Consider the following 16531-nt stretch of genomic DNA (forward strand, 5'->3'; position numbering starts at 1 on the left):
TGCCTTAAACACCATTACAGTGTTCCACACAATACTGCTTTTAATCAAAGAATGCGCTTCCAACGAGAGTAAACCAAGTGTGGCAATGGGCCCGTATTCATGGAATTCACCATGTTTCCCACCATCCTGAGGCAGCTGGCTTGACAGCATGCCAGAATGGCCTTCTGAAGACGGTTACAGCCCCAGGTAGATGGCAACCTGCAAAGCTGAGGCAACGTTCTCCAGGATGCCGTGTGTGCTCTGAATCAGTGTCCACTATATGGTGCTATTTGTCCACTAGCCCGGATTCACGGGTCAAAGAACCAAGGGATGGAAATGGAAGTGGCACCACTCACTATGACCCCCAGTGACCCACTAGCAAAACTGCTTCCTGTCCCCATGAACTGATGCTCTACTGGCCTTGAAGTCTTAGTTCCAAAGGGAGGAATGTTTCTACCAGGAGACAATGATTCCATTGAACTGGAGGTTAATATCGCTGCTAGCCACTTTGGGCATCATACGCCTCTGAATCAACAAGCAAAGAAGAGAGTTACTGTGCTAGATGGGGTGACTGATCCTGACTGCCAAAGGGAAGCTGGACTGCTACCCCATTATTATTATTATTGTTATTATTATTATTATTTAAAGATTTATCTTAGAGAGATACAAAGAGACAGCATAAGCAGGGGAGGGGCAGAAGGAGAAAATCCTCAAGCAGACATCCCACTGGGCATGGAGCCTGACTCTGGGCTCGATCCCACGAGATCACAACCTGAGCGGAAACCAAGAGTTGGCTGCTCAACTGAGTGAGCCACCCAGATGCCCCATCTACTCCATAATTATTATTAATCTTCAACCTCCCAGTAAAAAGGAATTCTGCCAACAGACTGCCTTTGGACCAGAACTGCAACTCTTCCCTTGGTTTCCAGCCTGCCGCTTCACCTACAGATTTAGGATTTCCCTAGGCTCCATAATCCTGTGAGCCAATTCCAAATAAATAAATAAAGTTAAGTAAGTAAGTGAGTGAGTGAGTGAGTAAGTCTCTCTATATAGAACCAGCAGGATATGTGTATGTTTTCGCTCTTTTTCTACGGAGAACCCTGACTAATACAAATACTTACACTCGGTACTGGTTTGCTACCTCTTCTAACCTTTGCAATAATATTTTCAAATAACTATTATTTCTGTCAACCCACAAATAAAAAAACCTCAGGTTTAGAGAGTTTCAGTACCTTAATGAGAAAGGACCGAGCCACAAGTACAGGGCAAGGCAGACACAGTGGTCATGGCAATGGTTGCAATAGTTTGCTTAAGGCCCCATTGCTAGTGAAACACAGCAGTATTTCAACAGGAGGCCACCCAATTCCAAAGGTAGGGAACAATGTTACCTTCATCTTTGTGCAGACACAGAAACTGAATTCTAAAAGTAAGTGACCCACATTTGCAGTAGTGTTAGAACCAAGCTTGGAGGGTGAAAAAGTGTGCTTTTATCTACAATGAACTTAAAGTCTGACTGAACACCGCTATGTCCTGTTTTACTCTGTCTAAAAGGGCATTTCCTGATAATTCACCTTCACAGCAACCATCTGATCACAAGAGAAAAGTAGTCTCTTTGCGGATATATTTAGAAAGGAAAATTGTATGTTATTCGAATGTTCCTACCAAGGGTAAATTTTTTAAAACATCATTGTATTTATGGGGCACCTGGGTGGCTCAGGCTCAGACACGCTTAAGGGTCTGCCTTCGGCTCAGGCCATGATCGCAAAGGTCCTGGGACTGAGTTCCACATAGGGTTCCCTGCTCTGCAGGGAGTCTGCTTTTCCCTCTCCCTCTGCCCCTTCCCCCTGCTTCTGCTCTCTCTCTCTCTCTCTCTCAAAGAAATAAAATCTTTAAATGGGGGTGCCTGGGTGACTCAGTTAGTTGAGCATCTGCCTTCAGCTCAGGTCATGATCCCAGCGTCCTGGGATCGAGCCCCATATCAGGCTCTCTGCTCAACGGGGAGCCTGCTTCTCCCTCTCCCCCCACCCCTGCTCATGCTTGCTCTCTCTTGCACTCTCTCATGCTCTCTCTCAAATAAATAGTCTTTAAAAAAAAATCTTAAAAAAAAAGTCATTGTATTTATAGGTAAATTCTCCTCAAACTTGACTACTCTTTCCAAATCATTAAATATTTTAACTTTCTCATCCAATAAAAAATAAACCAGACAACAACTATCTATGAGAAATGTAAAAATCATCTTTAGGAATGTGTTACCTGTCAAAGTCAGAGGTCAGACGCTCAAAATTTTTAATTACTCTAAGAACCTGGATATCCTGACTGATGAAGCAAGGTGGCAACAATCCATGAATATTCAACTGTTGTCTCTCTTCCAGTGTAAAAGCCAAGTCCTATGGAAAAAAGAAAAACACAGTAATTTGAAGGGAATAAAAACCAAAACCTATATACATATACACACATAAAATCCAACAAATACATGGAATTAAAATTCAGAAGATCTGGTATTATCTAAACATGGCCATTCAACTGTGAGGTCATGTCGTCTCTTAATACCTCAGTTTCCTCATCTTTAAATATTAGAATACTATAATATTTTCAGACCTCTGTCATTCACATTGTTAGTTTTGAAATCAGGTAACACATAAAATGATGTGAAGATATGCAAATGAAAGATACAAATATTAATGTTATTCAATGTATAAATGAGTAGGAATTATAAGAGATTTTAAAATTATGAACATGAGTAGGTCACCTATGACCTGCTGTGCCTCCCCCTATAAAATAGATCAAAAAATGCCTCATATATGATTGAGGCACCTGTTCCAACACTCCTCTCCCAAATCATCTCCTACTATTCTTTTGTTTTTAATGTCGATGCTTTTTTTTTAAAGATTTTATTTATTTATTTGAGAGAGAGAGCGAGAAAGCACACAAGCAGGGGGAGTGGCAGAGGGAGAGGGAGAAGCAGACTCCCCACTGAACAGGGAGCCCAATGCGGGACTCGATCCCAGGACCCTGGGATCATGACCTGAGTCGAAGGCAAATGTTTAACCGACTGAGCCACCCAGGTGACCCATCTCCTACTATTCTTATTACACTCCTAGCTACACAAATTGGTGAACCATTGCCTGAACACAGCACAGTCTTTCATTCTTTCATGACACCATGGACAAAAATGTTTTCCTTGCTTTTCCACCTTTCAAATCTGACCTCAACTACTCCTTCTTCTCTAAAGCTTTTCCAGACTCAGCCAGCGTGTCCATTAGAACCCTATTATTATACTGTTATTGGTTTACATGAACACTGTATAAAACATGAGGTTTGCAAACAAGCAACGAAATACAACTGACTGATTGATGAAAAAAGTCCAGACTGGACCGAAGAGATCAGCTGGAACATAATATGAAGTCAAGTAATAGCAGAGAAACCCCAGCAGTCATTAATCTGGGAGAATGGGATGAGCAGTTCCCCTGAAGATGACTCCCCCCTGGAGCCACCGAAGCCCAAGAGGCTTCTCTGAGTAGACTGACTCCTGGGTCTGGCAAAAGTGCACCAACATGATGATGGTTGGGTTCACTCACTGTCACCACGCCTGATGCTTCTTAGACAACCTGAATGGTAGAAGTGTGCTCACTAACTTTGTATTGGGTGATTCTACAGCCAGCCATCCTCCTCTGCCCCTGAAAAGTTTCTTGCAATGGCAGAATAGTGACTCCTGAATATTACTCTGGGAAAAAGACAATTTGATTCATCCCAGAAGTAGATGACCCGTCCAACCTCAGAAAGTAGGTGGAGGAGGTCAACAAACAACTCTTTCTTCTAATTGTTTAAATGTTTAGGCCCATTAATTCACATCACTGGTGGAAAGCTTTATGTTTGATTCAACTCCTGGGTCAGGGGTCAGCCTGAAGAAAGAAAAATAGATTCATCCACTGGATGACCCCTAGTGGATCTCTCTAAATTGCCTACAAGGGCTAGCTGGGACCAATGGCTCTGGAACCTCCAGAACAAGAAACTTTACAATCTTGACTTCAAGGAAGGTCTCCAAGTGCTATCAGCACACGTGGTGTCCAGTTCCCAGATATTTTTTGCCAATAGTAGCCACTCTTATGACTGCAAAAGCCCCCATTGTTATGTGTTCAGTTGGGGGTCCTCTGGAGCTGCTCTGCTCCTCACTAGCTGGATGGGCCCTTTCCGAAAGGATAATCTGGTGTGTTCAGCTGCGCCTGGCCCCACCACCCTCTCCTGCATGCCTGGGGAGAGCAGACAGCGCAGCCTGTCAGTCCTTTGCCTAGGAGTTCCAGCAGGCACCAGGAGACACTCATGGTATTGCTAAAACCTTTTGCATGCCACTTTCTCTTTTATCTGTGGTCTGTGTCCCCCAATCAGAATGCAAAGTCCATGAGGTCAGGGAATTTTGTCTGTTATTTTTTTTCACTGCTTCATCCTTAGTGCTTAGAAAAGCACCTGATAAAACTAAAATTCCGTAATTTGCTGCATAAATAAAATAGAAACCTTTAAATATTTAATTTTAGAGAAATATTAAAATTTTTTAAAACAGTAAAATTACTGCTCAGGAAACTGATTAAAATATTAATTCTTGGTAAATTAAGTTTAAAATTAATAAGAACTGGGGCACTTGGGTGGCTCAGTCAGTTAAGCGACCAACTCTTGATTTCGACTCAGGTCACAATATTAGGGTTGTGACATTGAGCCCCACGTCAGGCTCCATGCTGGGTACAGAGACTGCTTACGATTCTCTCTCTCCCTCTCCCTCTGACTCTCCCCACCCAAAATAAGTAAATATACACATAAATAAGTAAATAAATAAAATTAAAAGGAACAAAAAAGGGATATTTTTATAAAAAAGTAATGATAAAATGGAAAGTATACTTCACTTATTAAAGATATAACTGGGAAGACTGATCATTTAAAGCAAAATGTCATGAATAACTCTGGAATAAAAGAGAATTATATACAGTAATGTATTTGAAAAAGAAAGAAAATTCAACAGATTTCTGTCTAGCTTAAAATGAAAAATGTGGAAATTAAAAATGGGGAAAAAACTAGAATAAAGTTAAAAATCTCAAAAATATATGATGCAAAAAGTAGTAAATTTCTGAATATTATGCCTTGAAAATCTATCTGCAAAATAATAATCAAAATTATCAATATTCTGAGAATAAGGCTTATTATCAGAAGCACTAACATATGTTCCTGCATTCACTTAATAATGGCACTTAATCATTTATTGGTATATTAGTCCTTCTTTTAACTAATTTCCCAATGTTGATCTGAACTAACAGGTCTCCTGCACCTTTTGCCATGTAAATGACAATGCCATCTGGCTATCTTTTGCTATCCTTTGATGGTTAGTAACTACAAACACCCACATACTGTTAGCCAAATATTCTATGGCATAATAAAGTGTCAATTCAAGTCTTAAACAATAACCACCAAAAACAAAAGAACTAGGGCTTAAAAATTTGGGGAACTGGGCCAAGTTAAAGTCCTATGATTAGGTTCATATTCTATTACTACCCTTTATGAATTAGAAAAAAGTCAATGAGTAAGCAAACTTAAACCTTAAAATCCCTGAAAATTTAAAAATATATATGACAAGATTTCGTTTAAACCAGTTTTTAAGAATGACGCATCAGTGTGATACCTACCAACCAGAAGCTTCCCAGAAGTATTTGGAGAAACAATAAATAGAATTTTGAACCATTTAATAATCCTGGCTCTATCTGTCATTTTTTCATACTAACAGATACGTATTCATATATATTTTGTAGAAATTAAAAAGAGTAGCTTAATACATTCTCCTTATTAAATACTAGCTTAATACAGTGAAACACTAGCCTAATACATGCTCCTCATTAAAAGCTGATGTAACAAATACCTGTTTCAAAGAATTTTTACCTTACAGTTATGCTGTGAGGCTATTCAACAAAGAATAGTGTATCCAAACTATACATGCAGCTTCTTTCATTTGATTTCTTCTGAGTCTTTCATACGGTTAAAAAGTTTAGATTTCTATACATATATTAAGTTTCCAGACCACCTATAATTCTAATTCCCTAAAAGCTTTCTCATACACTCTAATTTCAACCCTGGTTTTCTCATTTTCTATCTTTCTTTTTCTTTCCCTCCTTCTTATAAAACCTTCTGGACCAGATCCCTAGACAGCAGAATGGTATGCTGTTTCACTGCTGAGGACCCAGACAGGACAACTATTCTTCTGGGTTCTACTAATTGATCCATGTATATCTTCTTGAGAAAACTGAGACTATCAAGCAGAAACGAAAACAAAATTCCTGGCATAACAAAGAGACGTATTAGAAACTGTGTTTGCACCTGAGAAAGAAACTTTGTCCTGAGTAATTCATCAGAAATGATTACCTTAAAAACAGAACACATACAATCTGAATTCCACGCTAACCATCTTTAATGTTTGCCATAAGCTTCAGTTATTTGCCTTGTTTTTCTCCTGAATAAGGACTCAAAGTAATCAACTCAAAAAATCTCTAGGTAATCTGTCAATGAATAATTCATTATAAAATGATTTATTGTAATGTTTGTATTATTTATAATTCTGAAATAAAGAGATCAAAGTGAGCTTTAGCTTTAAATGTCAACATTTTCAAATGTATTAACGTAGTTTACAAGCATATTCTTTAACTACAGAGAGAAAAGTGATTCTAATTTGTCCTGGACGTATATTAAAGGGTTCCTTCCCCCAAGTCTTCCAGAATGCCAAATACTGTTCTTCGAAACTGATTTTTTTAATTCTAATTAACAATATAGCTAATGACCCCTAGAACTTTCCTGGTGTATATAACCTCATTTCTTCAAAAAATTAATCAGCCAGATGGCATACACATTTCCAAAGTAAAGTTTTTAAATGATTATTTTGCATGCATTCAGCTGTGCAACCAAATTCTCTAGTGACTGTTTCCTTTAAGAAGCAGAAAATCAATAATTTAAAATCAATAATATATTAACAACAGCTTCTTTAAGAAAAATATTTGGTGCCATTACACAGCAATTAATTTTTACTCATAGTTTATATAGAGTAATTGAAACTGGTAGAAGTAATGATTACAAAAATAAATCTAAAATACACTTGGCCCTAAAGGGAGGGAAAAATAAAATAAGATGAAATCAGAGAGGGAGACAAATCATAAGATACTCTTAATTACAAGAAACAAACTGAGGGTTGCTGGAGTGAGGGGTGGCGGGATGGGGTAACTGGGCATTAAGGAAGATAGGCATTAAGGAGGGCATTTGATGTAATGAGCACTGGGTGTTATATGCAACTGATGAATCACCAAACTCTACCTCTAAATGTTAATTAATTGAGTTTAAATTAAAATAAATAAATAAAATATACTTGGCCCTAGATACCCTAAAATTTACAGCAAAATATCATAACCATAACACCTAAAAATCATTTCATCTAGGTATTACAGGATATCAGCAAGTATAACTATTTTGTAGTTTAAGTGACATGTTTGCTTAATTAATGAAAAGAAAGAGCATCTCTACCTAAGAGACCAAATGGATTTTTAAAATATTGGATCAGAGGTTTAATTAAATAGTTTAAGTATTTCTCACTTAAAACTCAAATTACTAGTCTTTATATAGATTCCTTAAAAGCTGAGGACTTATTAACCATCAATGTTAATACTACATTTTTCAAACATAGCTCTTCAAATCATTAATAAGATTTTTAAATTCTTGGGACACTTGGGTGGCTCAGTTGGTTAAGCATCTGCCTTCAGCTGGGGTGGAAATCTGGGGGTCTTGGGATCAAGCCCTGTGGCAGGCTCCCTGCTCAGCTGGGAGCCTACTCCTCCCTCTCCCTCTGCCCCTCCCCCCATTACAGGCGTGCCCCCTCCCCCAAATAAAATCTTAAAAAAAAAAAAAAAGAGTTTAAAATTATTTCAGCAGATGGAATGCCGGTGTGCCCAAGGAAGCTCACCAAATCAGTAAAGTACCTGTTAAGTAAGTAGACTGGAGGTAAGCAGACTGGTAATTGTTAGTAAACTACTGAAACTACCAATGCACACAAGTAATAAAAAAGCCAAATCTCATGTCTTGGATTGAAATGTGTATGAATAATCTAAATCAAATGGGTAATACTGATTGCCAGTAGAGGCCCTAAAAAATCACGTGCACATTTACACCATTCTAGATATGCCTATGATACTGCGTGTAGTGATTATCACAGAGTGAACCAGAAGCATTGGGATTACAAGATAATCATGTATTGTGACTCTGATTTCTTAATTCTTTGAGCTAGTCGAAGAATCTACAGCGTATGAAAATTAGATGGCAACTGAACATGAAGTTACCCACGAATTTGTAAATGTCCCTTGCCTCTTCCTGAACGATGAGGAGGAGGAGTCTTTTCCTCCTCCTCTCTGGATTAGCGAGGCGTCCTCCAGTGTCCTCCCAAAGCATCAAGTACCTCTATCATGCAACTTCTCATACTTCATTATTTCTGCGGAAGTGCTGTTTTACCCCAAGGTCTAGGTGCTTCTAGAGGACAGGAAATATGATATTCATATTTGAATAGCACCTGATAAAATGTCGAGATGGAGCAGGGCCTCAATAAGTTTTAAATAAACAAATGGATGAACATATGAACCTGAAACAACTTTTCATTTCCATGTAGTTCAGTTCGATGTACAGACCCTCCTCAACTTACAAAGGGGTTACCTCCCAATCAACCCCTCGTAAACTGAAAATACTATGAAGTCGAAAATGCATTTAATACGTCTAACCTACCAAACATCACAGCTTAGTCTAACGTACCTTAAATGTGCTCAGAACATTTACATTGGCCTACAGTTGGCCGAAATCATCTAACACAAAGTCTATTATATAAATAAGTACCTAATACCTCATGTAACTGATTGAACATTATACTGCAAGTGAAAGAACAGACTTATGGGTACAGAATGGCTGTAAGTGTACCAGCTGTTCACCCTTGTGGTTACGTGGCTGCCTGGGAGCTGCAGCTGGCTGCCACTGCTAGCATCACAAGAGAGGGTCGCACCACATATCGTTAGCTCAGGAAAAGATCAAAATTCAAAATTCGAAATACAGTTTCTACTGAATGCATATCACTTTCACACATGGACCTAACCACAGACACTTAAGGAATCAATATATACAATTCAGGAGTCTTAAAATGTGGGCATCTTGGGGCGCCTGGATGGCTCAGTTAACTTTCTGACTCTTGGTTTTGGCTAAGTTCATGGTCTCAGGGTTGTGAGATCAAGCCCCGAGTGGGGCTCCATGCTCAGTGTGGAATCTGCTCGAGATTCTTTCCTTCTCCTTCTGCCCCTTCCCTGCTCACACACACACGGGCGCATGCTCTCTAATAAATAAATAAAATCGTAAATAAATAAATACACAAATACATGTGAGCATCGTTTTTCACTGTGAAACTTTGTATTTCCTTCCACTGTAAAAGAAGATAATAGACAAAAGAAATAGTAGTTCCTGTGACTGTCATAAATTGAAATAATATTTTTTATCATATTAAACTTCTGGCATATATCTTGAAATAACATTTACGTTTATCATTACTTTGAAATTACAGTAATTTTAGACCTACAATAAGGTTGTTTTATAACATGAAAAGGCACACAAGCTAGTCATGTCAACAACCTTCATACCAATCTCTCTAATAAATGAAATTTTACTTTAAATTACTCACATTCAAATATATTATCTTGCGATTTAAGTCTTTCATAAAGAGGAATATATCTTATAATATCACATTTATTTTTTAATATTTTGATACCTATATCATACTTATTTTCTTTTATAACACTATGCATTCTATTTATCTGAAACCACTGCTTTAAGGCGGCCATGGACTTCACCAAATTTCCAAAGGGGACTTTGGTACAAAATGTTTCAAGAACTGTTTCAGACAGTGAAGGAAAAAAATCAGCAAAACTAAAAGGCAACCTATGGAATGGAAGAAAACATTTGCAAATGATGTATCTGATAAAGGGTTAGTATCTAAAATCTATAAAGAACTTACAAACCTCAACTTCAAAAAAACAAATAATCCAATTAAAAAATGTGCAGGAGAGGGGCGCCTGGGTGGCTCAGTCAGTTAAGCATCTGACTCTTGATTTTGACTGAGGTCATGATCTGAGGGTTGTAGGATCGAGACCTGCGTTGAGCCCCATGCTGGGGCAGGGAGAGACCATGCTCAGTGGGGAGTCTGTTTGAGATTTTCTCTCTCCACCTCCCTCTGCCCCTCCCCCTCTCTAAAATAAATAAATAAAATCCTTTTTAAAAATGGGCAGAAGACATGAATAGATATTTTTCCAAAGACATACAGCTGGCCAACAGACATGAAAAGATGCTCAACATCACTGATCATCAGGAAAATGCAAATCAAAACTACAATGAGATAACACCTCACACATCTCAGAATAGCTAAAATCAGTAACACAAGAAATAACAGGTGTTGGTGAGACTGTGGAGAAAAAGGAACCTTCATGCACAGTTGGTGGGAATGCAAACTGGTGCAGCCACTCTGGAAAACAGTATGGAGGTTCCTCAGAAAGTTAAAAATAGGACTACCCTATGATCCAGCAATTACACTACTACGTATTTACCCAAAGGATACAAAAATACTAATTCAAAGAAATACACGTACCCCCGATGTTTACAGAAGCATTATCTATGATAGCCAAATTACGAAAACAGACCAAGTGTCCATCAACTAATAATATAGACGATGCGGGGTGTGTGTGTCTGTGTGTATACAGTGGAATATTAATCAGCCATAAAAAAGAATGACATCTTGACATGGATGGAGCTAGAATGTATAATGCTAAGTGAAATAAGTCAAAGAAAGACAAATACCTCATGATTTCACTCACATGTAGAATGTAAGGAACAAAACAAACAAGCAAAGGGGAAAAAAAGAGGCAAACCAAGAAACAGAGTCTTAACTATGGTAAACAAACTGATGATTATCAAAGGGGAGGGGGGTGGGGGGATGGGCTAGACGGGTAATGGGGATTAAGGAGGGCACTTGTGATGAGCACCGGGTGTTGTCTGGAAGTGCTGAATCACTGGATTGTACACCCGAAACTAATATTACACTGTACATTAACTAATTGGAATTTAAATAAAAACCTAAAAAAAAAAAAAAAGAACTGTTGCAGAGAACGATGCTTCATTTTCCAAGGGATATATACTTCACACGTCAACATGATATTCCCAGAAACGCCACAAGATGGCTTTCTTACTTCAGATCCACAGTTGAGATTTTCAGAAATGTTTTGTCTCCTCTTAGTCTATGGGAGATTGTCACTGGTATTGGTCAAGGGTCTCCAGAGAAACAGAACAAATAGGGTGTGTGCATAAACAACACGTATATGAAGAAATTCATTATAAGTAATTGGCTCATGCAAATATGAAGGCTGACAAGTCCCTAGAGTAGAAGTTGGCAAGTTGGAGACCTAGGAGAGCCAACTGTGTATTTCCAGTCCACGCCCAAAGGCCTGAGAAATCAGGAGAGCTGACACTATAGTTCTAGTCCAAAGGCCAGCAGGCTTAAGACCCAGGAAGGGCCAGTGTTTCAGCTGAAATCCAAAGGTAGGAAAAAACTGATGTCCCAGCTTGAAGGCACTCAGGCAAGAGGGATTTCCTTCTTCCTCACAAGAGGATCAGCCATTTTCTTCTATTCAGATTTTCAACTGACTGGGTGAGGACCACCCACATTAGGTAGGGAAGTCTGCTTTACTCAGTCTACCAATTCAAACGTTAATCTCATCCAGAAACACCCTCACAGACACACCCAGAATAATATCTGACCAACTGTCTGGACACCTAGTGGCTTAGCTAAAATGACACATAAAATTAATCATCCCACTCACGCCAAATATTTTTCACCAAATGTTTGTTGAATGAATGCTTACACTTGTAAGCACTAAGCCAATGAAACAGTGATACGTCAAATATGGTCCACGGCCCCATGAAGCTAACAATCTATAGAGAGCTTAACGGGCTATTTATTACATGAATAGCTACACAAATAATTATAAAATAACAATGTGATAAGTACAGGGGAAACAAAAGGGAAATCTTCCTATCTAACTTAATTTAGGGGCTTAAAAGGAAAGAGTTCACCAAACAGTGATATTAAAATAACATTTGAAGGACAAGGAGAAAAGTAGGAGTTGACCAGGTGAAAGGCTCAGGGTGACTGAGCTGCTGGAAGAAATGGGAGAAACAGGGAATGGCAAGGGCACGATCCCCTGAGGCAGAAGGGCTTGGCTTCTTAGAGAGAGTATGGGGAAGGAAACATTGACTATGAGTAGAATGATGAAAGATGACCCTCGGAAGACAGGCAGGAACCAGAGCAGGCCAGTCCTTGTTAGCTAGGTAAAGGTCTAAACCTTATCCTTACAGTAATGGGAAGACCCAGTTCTTTGCCGGATTCATGATGCCATTTTGTGAAAACACTATGGGGGAATCTCCATATGAAGTCTAGCTCATTAAAGAAAGAGAAAACAGCTTTTCAGTTCTGAGTACCAGGCAGATGACAGAAGGTTCAATCTGGGCTCCTGATTCTCAATCTGTCTTCCTTGTCTCTGTAAGATTCACATACATACTCCCCACTGCATCATTTGTCTTCATAACACCACCTCCTAGCCACCACACTAAGCGCAGATCTGATTCATGCCCTACATCAATAATGTTTTAGGGCGCCTGGGTGCCTCAGTCAGTTAAGTGTCTGCTTTGGGTCAGGTCATGATCCCAGGGTCCTGGGATCTGAGCAAGGAGTCTGCTTCTCCCTTTCCCTCTGCCTTTCCCCCTGGCTTAATGCTCCCTCCCTTTCTCCCTCTATTTCTCTCAAATAAGTAAAATCTTTTAAAAAATCAGTAACATTTTAACTTAGAAAATTAACTTTAAAAATATATACTTTATACAATACTTCTAACATATAATGGAAACATACTAATCACTAGAAACCATAGTTGCATCCAGGAAGGGGAACAAACTAGCTGGGGCACCAAAGTGGGAGGGAGTCAAACTTTTCACTTTTTTGTATTTTTATTTTTATATAGTCAATCTGTAAGGCTACAAAAAATATTAAGAACTATTAAGAACCATTTATCTCAATCTCCAAGAATAATATAATCATACGTATTACTTACATTTGTTAAATCTCTATCCTTGTTTCTGGCCGTTCTAGCTATGGCAGAGACTGCTAACTGCCTACTATAACATCTGTTTCTCCCCTTTTTCCCCAGTAAGAGGACCCAATATTATTTGAGGTGGTAATGTATAAAAAAAGGACTAAAATTCCAAACTCCCTATAGTTAGATGAGGCCCTTTGGCTGAGTTCTGAGCAATGACATGTAAGTAGAAGTGATGGGTGGGATGTGGGGAAGGATACTTAAAGAGAGCTGACCCCACTGGAAAGTGGCCATTCTTGTGTTTCTCTCATTTCTTCCAGCAGCCAGCTTGGAATATACAAATGATATCTATAGACCAATTGTCAGTTAGGACCATAAAGTGCTCCTGAAGACGGAAGAGCAGCAATGTTCCTGATGATTCTGTGGCCCACCAAACAGACCTAGACTGTCTACGCTCTGATTTCTTTCATGTGCCAGAGAAAAATAAGCTACATCTTACCCAAGTTACTATTATTTGTTTTTATTGGTATTGCTGTTATATATATCAAAACCCAATCCTAAATGATACACCGGTCATCCCTATACCTACTAAAGATTCTCCAACACACACCCAATAGCATATTCACCCCACAATGTAGGATGCGATCTGTGGAGAGGTTACAGCCACATCTGAAAGGCAGAAGAGAGCTATAAAAGGTTACTTCAGCAACCATCCCTCGTTTCATTCAACAGACTTTTACAGAATACAAACTGTATTCCAGGTCCCATGGGAAACTACATTAAAAGATAAAGCTATGATATAAGCCAGTATTACAACCTACGCACCTCTCCAGAGGAATTTTGAACCTTCTAATTTCTGTAGTATTTTCTCCATCACAGCATGAAGAGAAACAGGAGTGAAACATACATTATCAAAAAGGCCAAGTAGGGAGACTGGGCGGCTCAGTCAGTTTAGCGTCTGACTCTAATTTCAGTTCAGGTCATGACCTCAGTGTGGTGAGATCCAGCAAGGAGTCCAGCTCCTTGCTCAGTGGGGAGTCTGTTTGAGCATTCTCTCTCCCTCTACCCTCCCCGTTCTCGTTCTCGCTCGCTTTCTCTCTCTCTCTCAAGTAAATAAATCTTTTTTAAAAAGGCCAAGCATTTTTCTAAATCCTTAGAATATAGAAATTTTATAAATTATATTGTTTTTATTTTTCACATAAACCATTTTCCAGAGAGTGACCTTTCTTACTAATATTACTATAGCAAATATGTACCCAGTAAATGGCAGGGAGGTGGGGGGAGAATGGGAATATATATTTGAGAAGAGATTCCCTGATTTTCCCCCCTGAAACTAAAAACCAAGTTAGACTGCGTTTCACACATTCACATCCTAAAAATAACAGTCTAAGGGCTCTGGTTCTGTGCAAGATGGTGTAAGCATATTTTATCTTGTCTCTCCCAAAGAACCCAACTATAAACCTGGTACGGACTGCATTAGGCAGCTATCTGAAGACTCTGAAAAGTAAATGGCAGCATAAGAATGGGAAAGAAAAAAGAATCCAAGGTACCACGAAACCAACAGTGAATTTCCTGGAGTTTTGCCTTCAGTGCAGCCTGGCTTTTTTGGTCCAGTCCCATCTGTAATCAACTGGCTTTGACTTAAAAAGCTAGAAGTGCAACTGAGTGCAGACAAAAAGAGGGCCAAAAGAAGCTTTCTTTTTCTGGTCCAAGAATCAGGAAAGGAGACTCTTAAAGGTCTGAGAAGAGGGAAATCCACTACTATCTTCCATTCTCTCCAGCCCCAGCCCCCCTGGGAATTTCACAGTGGGTGACAGGAGTACAACCACCACAGATGTCTAAAATTGTAAGAAAATAAAATCATTCTTTTTAACCAAAAGAGCAATAGTCCCAAAATCATGGATCAAATGTCTGTTGCATTTTTCTCTGTCTTCTAGTCACTTGGCCCTAAGTACAAATGCAGATAGAGGAAGTATAGAGCCAAGCAAAGAAACTAAAGACCCAGTTTTCTGGCTAGTGGGCTGGGAAAGGGGGGTCTCAAGGAGACAATGTATCAGCAAGATCATAGAAAGAAGGGAACTCAAGAGAGCAATCCCATAACATTGTATATGAACTCCCAAACTCACCTCTGAGCTATGCATGTATAGACCTGTCTTACAAAGGATTTGAGAATTAAACTATGGTGTAAATCATTGCACAGATCCTACCCTGGCCACTGGGTAGTACACATGATGGAACAGATCCAAATAGCACTACAAAGTGGCTTTGAAAATGGAATATTGGAACCACAAACCATAGAAGATGGATCTGACTTGTGAACCGACCCAACCAGGTTGAAGATTAAAAATTTAAAAGAATAGTACTCCCTTTGGGATTTAACAAAAACCTAGAATTTCATAATATGCATATGTCCAGGATATATGCAAAAACTACTCAGCAAAGAAACAGGAGAATGTTTACTTTCAAAGGAAAAGAAAATCAATGATGATACAGAGAATGGAGTTATCAGACAAAAATTTAAAAAGTTATTGTAACCATACCCCAAATCCACAAGGGCAAAATCTTTTGAAATGATGGGAAAACACAAAGTCTTGGCCAAGAAACTAAAGTATAAAGAACCAAATGGAAACGTTAGAACTGAGAAATACAATAGCTAAAATAATAAATTCATAGGATGAGCTCAAGAACAGATGGAGATATAAGAGCAAAGAGTCAGTGAACTTGAAGATGGATCAACTGATATTAAAAACAAAGAAAAAAACAAAAAAAAGTCAGAGCCCAGGGACCTGTGAGGCAATACTAAAAAGCTAACATTTTTATCAACACAATGCCAAAAGGTGAGGAGAAAGAAAAAATACTTAAAGAAATAATGGCTAAACACTTATCAGTTTTGGGACAAGACGTAAACTTAACAAATTCGAGAAGCTCAGCAAAACCCAAGAAGATAATTTAAAAATATATAAATCCAGAAAAATTATTTCATAATGCTAAAAACTAGAAACAAAGAAAACATCTTTAAAGGAGCCAGAAAAAAATGACCCATTGCATGCATTAAATTCGAATGACTGCAGATGTCTCATCAAAAACGAGGGAGGCCAGAAGAAAGAAGAATGATATTTTTTTTAAGTTTTTTTTATTAATTCATTTGAGAGAGAGAGAGAGCAGATGAGAGCAGGAGCAGGGGGTAGAGTCAGAGGGGGAGAGAGAAGCAGACTCCCCAGTGAGCAGGGAGCCTGATGCGGAACTCGATCCCAGGACCCCGGGACCATGACCTGAGCCGAAGGCAGATGCTTAACCAACTAAGCCACCAGGTGACCTGAGGAATGGCATTTTCAAAGTGTTGAAGGTAAACAACTGTCAACCCCAAATTC

At 38.9% G+C, this 16531-nt stretch overlaps 1 protein-coding gene across 4 annotated transcripts in view; it reads right to left on the reverse strand.

Annotated features, from left to right (window-relative positions):
• ME1 (malic enzyme 1) overlaps positions 1 to 16531 on the reverse strand; it is a 175513-nt gene that overhangs the window by 148324 nt on the left and 10658 nt on the right. For 3 of the 4 annotated variants that reach the window (XM_048219745.2, XM_057303923.1, XM_057303925.1), the window contains one exon: positions 2233 to 2366. In XM_048219745.2, coding sequence (XP_048075702.2) covers positions 2233 to 2366 — 134 coding nt within the window. Of the gene's footprint in view, positions 1 to 2232; positions 2367 to 8358; positions 8516 to 16531 lie in introns of those variants that run through there. The other variant, XM_057303924.1, reaches the window with a different exon arrangement.

Source organism: Ursus arctos, unplaced genomic scaffold (assembly GCF_023065955.2).
Source record: "Ursus arctos isolate Adak ecotype North America unplaced genomic scaffold, UrsArc2.0 scaffold_29, whole genome shotgun sequence".
Classification (NCBI taxonomy): Eukaryota; Metazoa; Chordata; class Mammalia; order Carnivora; family Ursidae; genus Ursus; species Ursus arctos.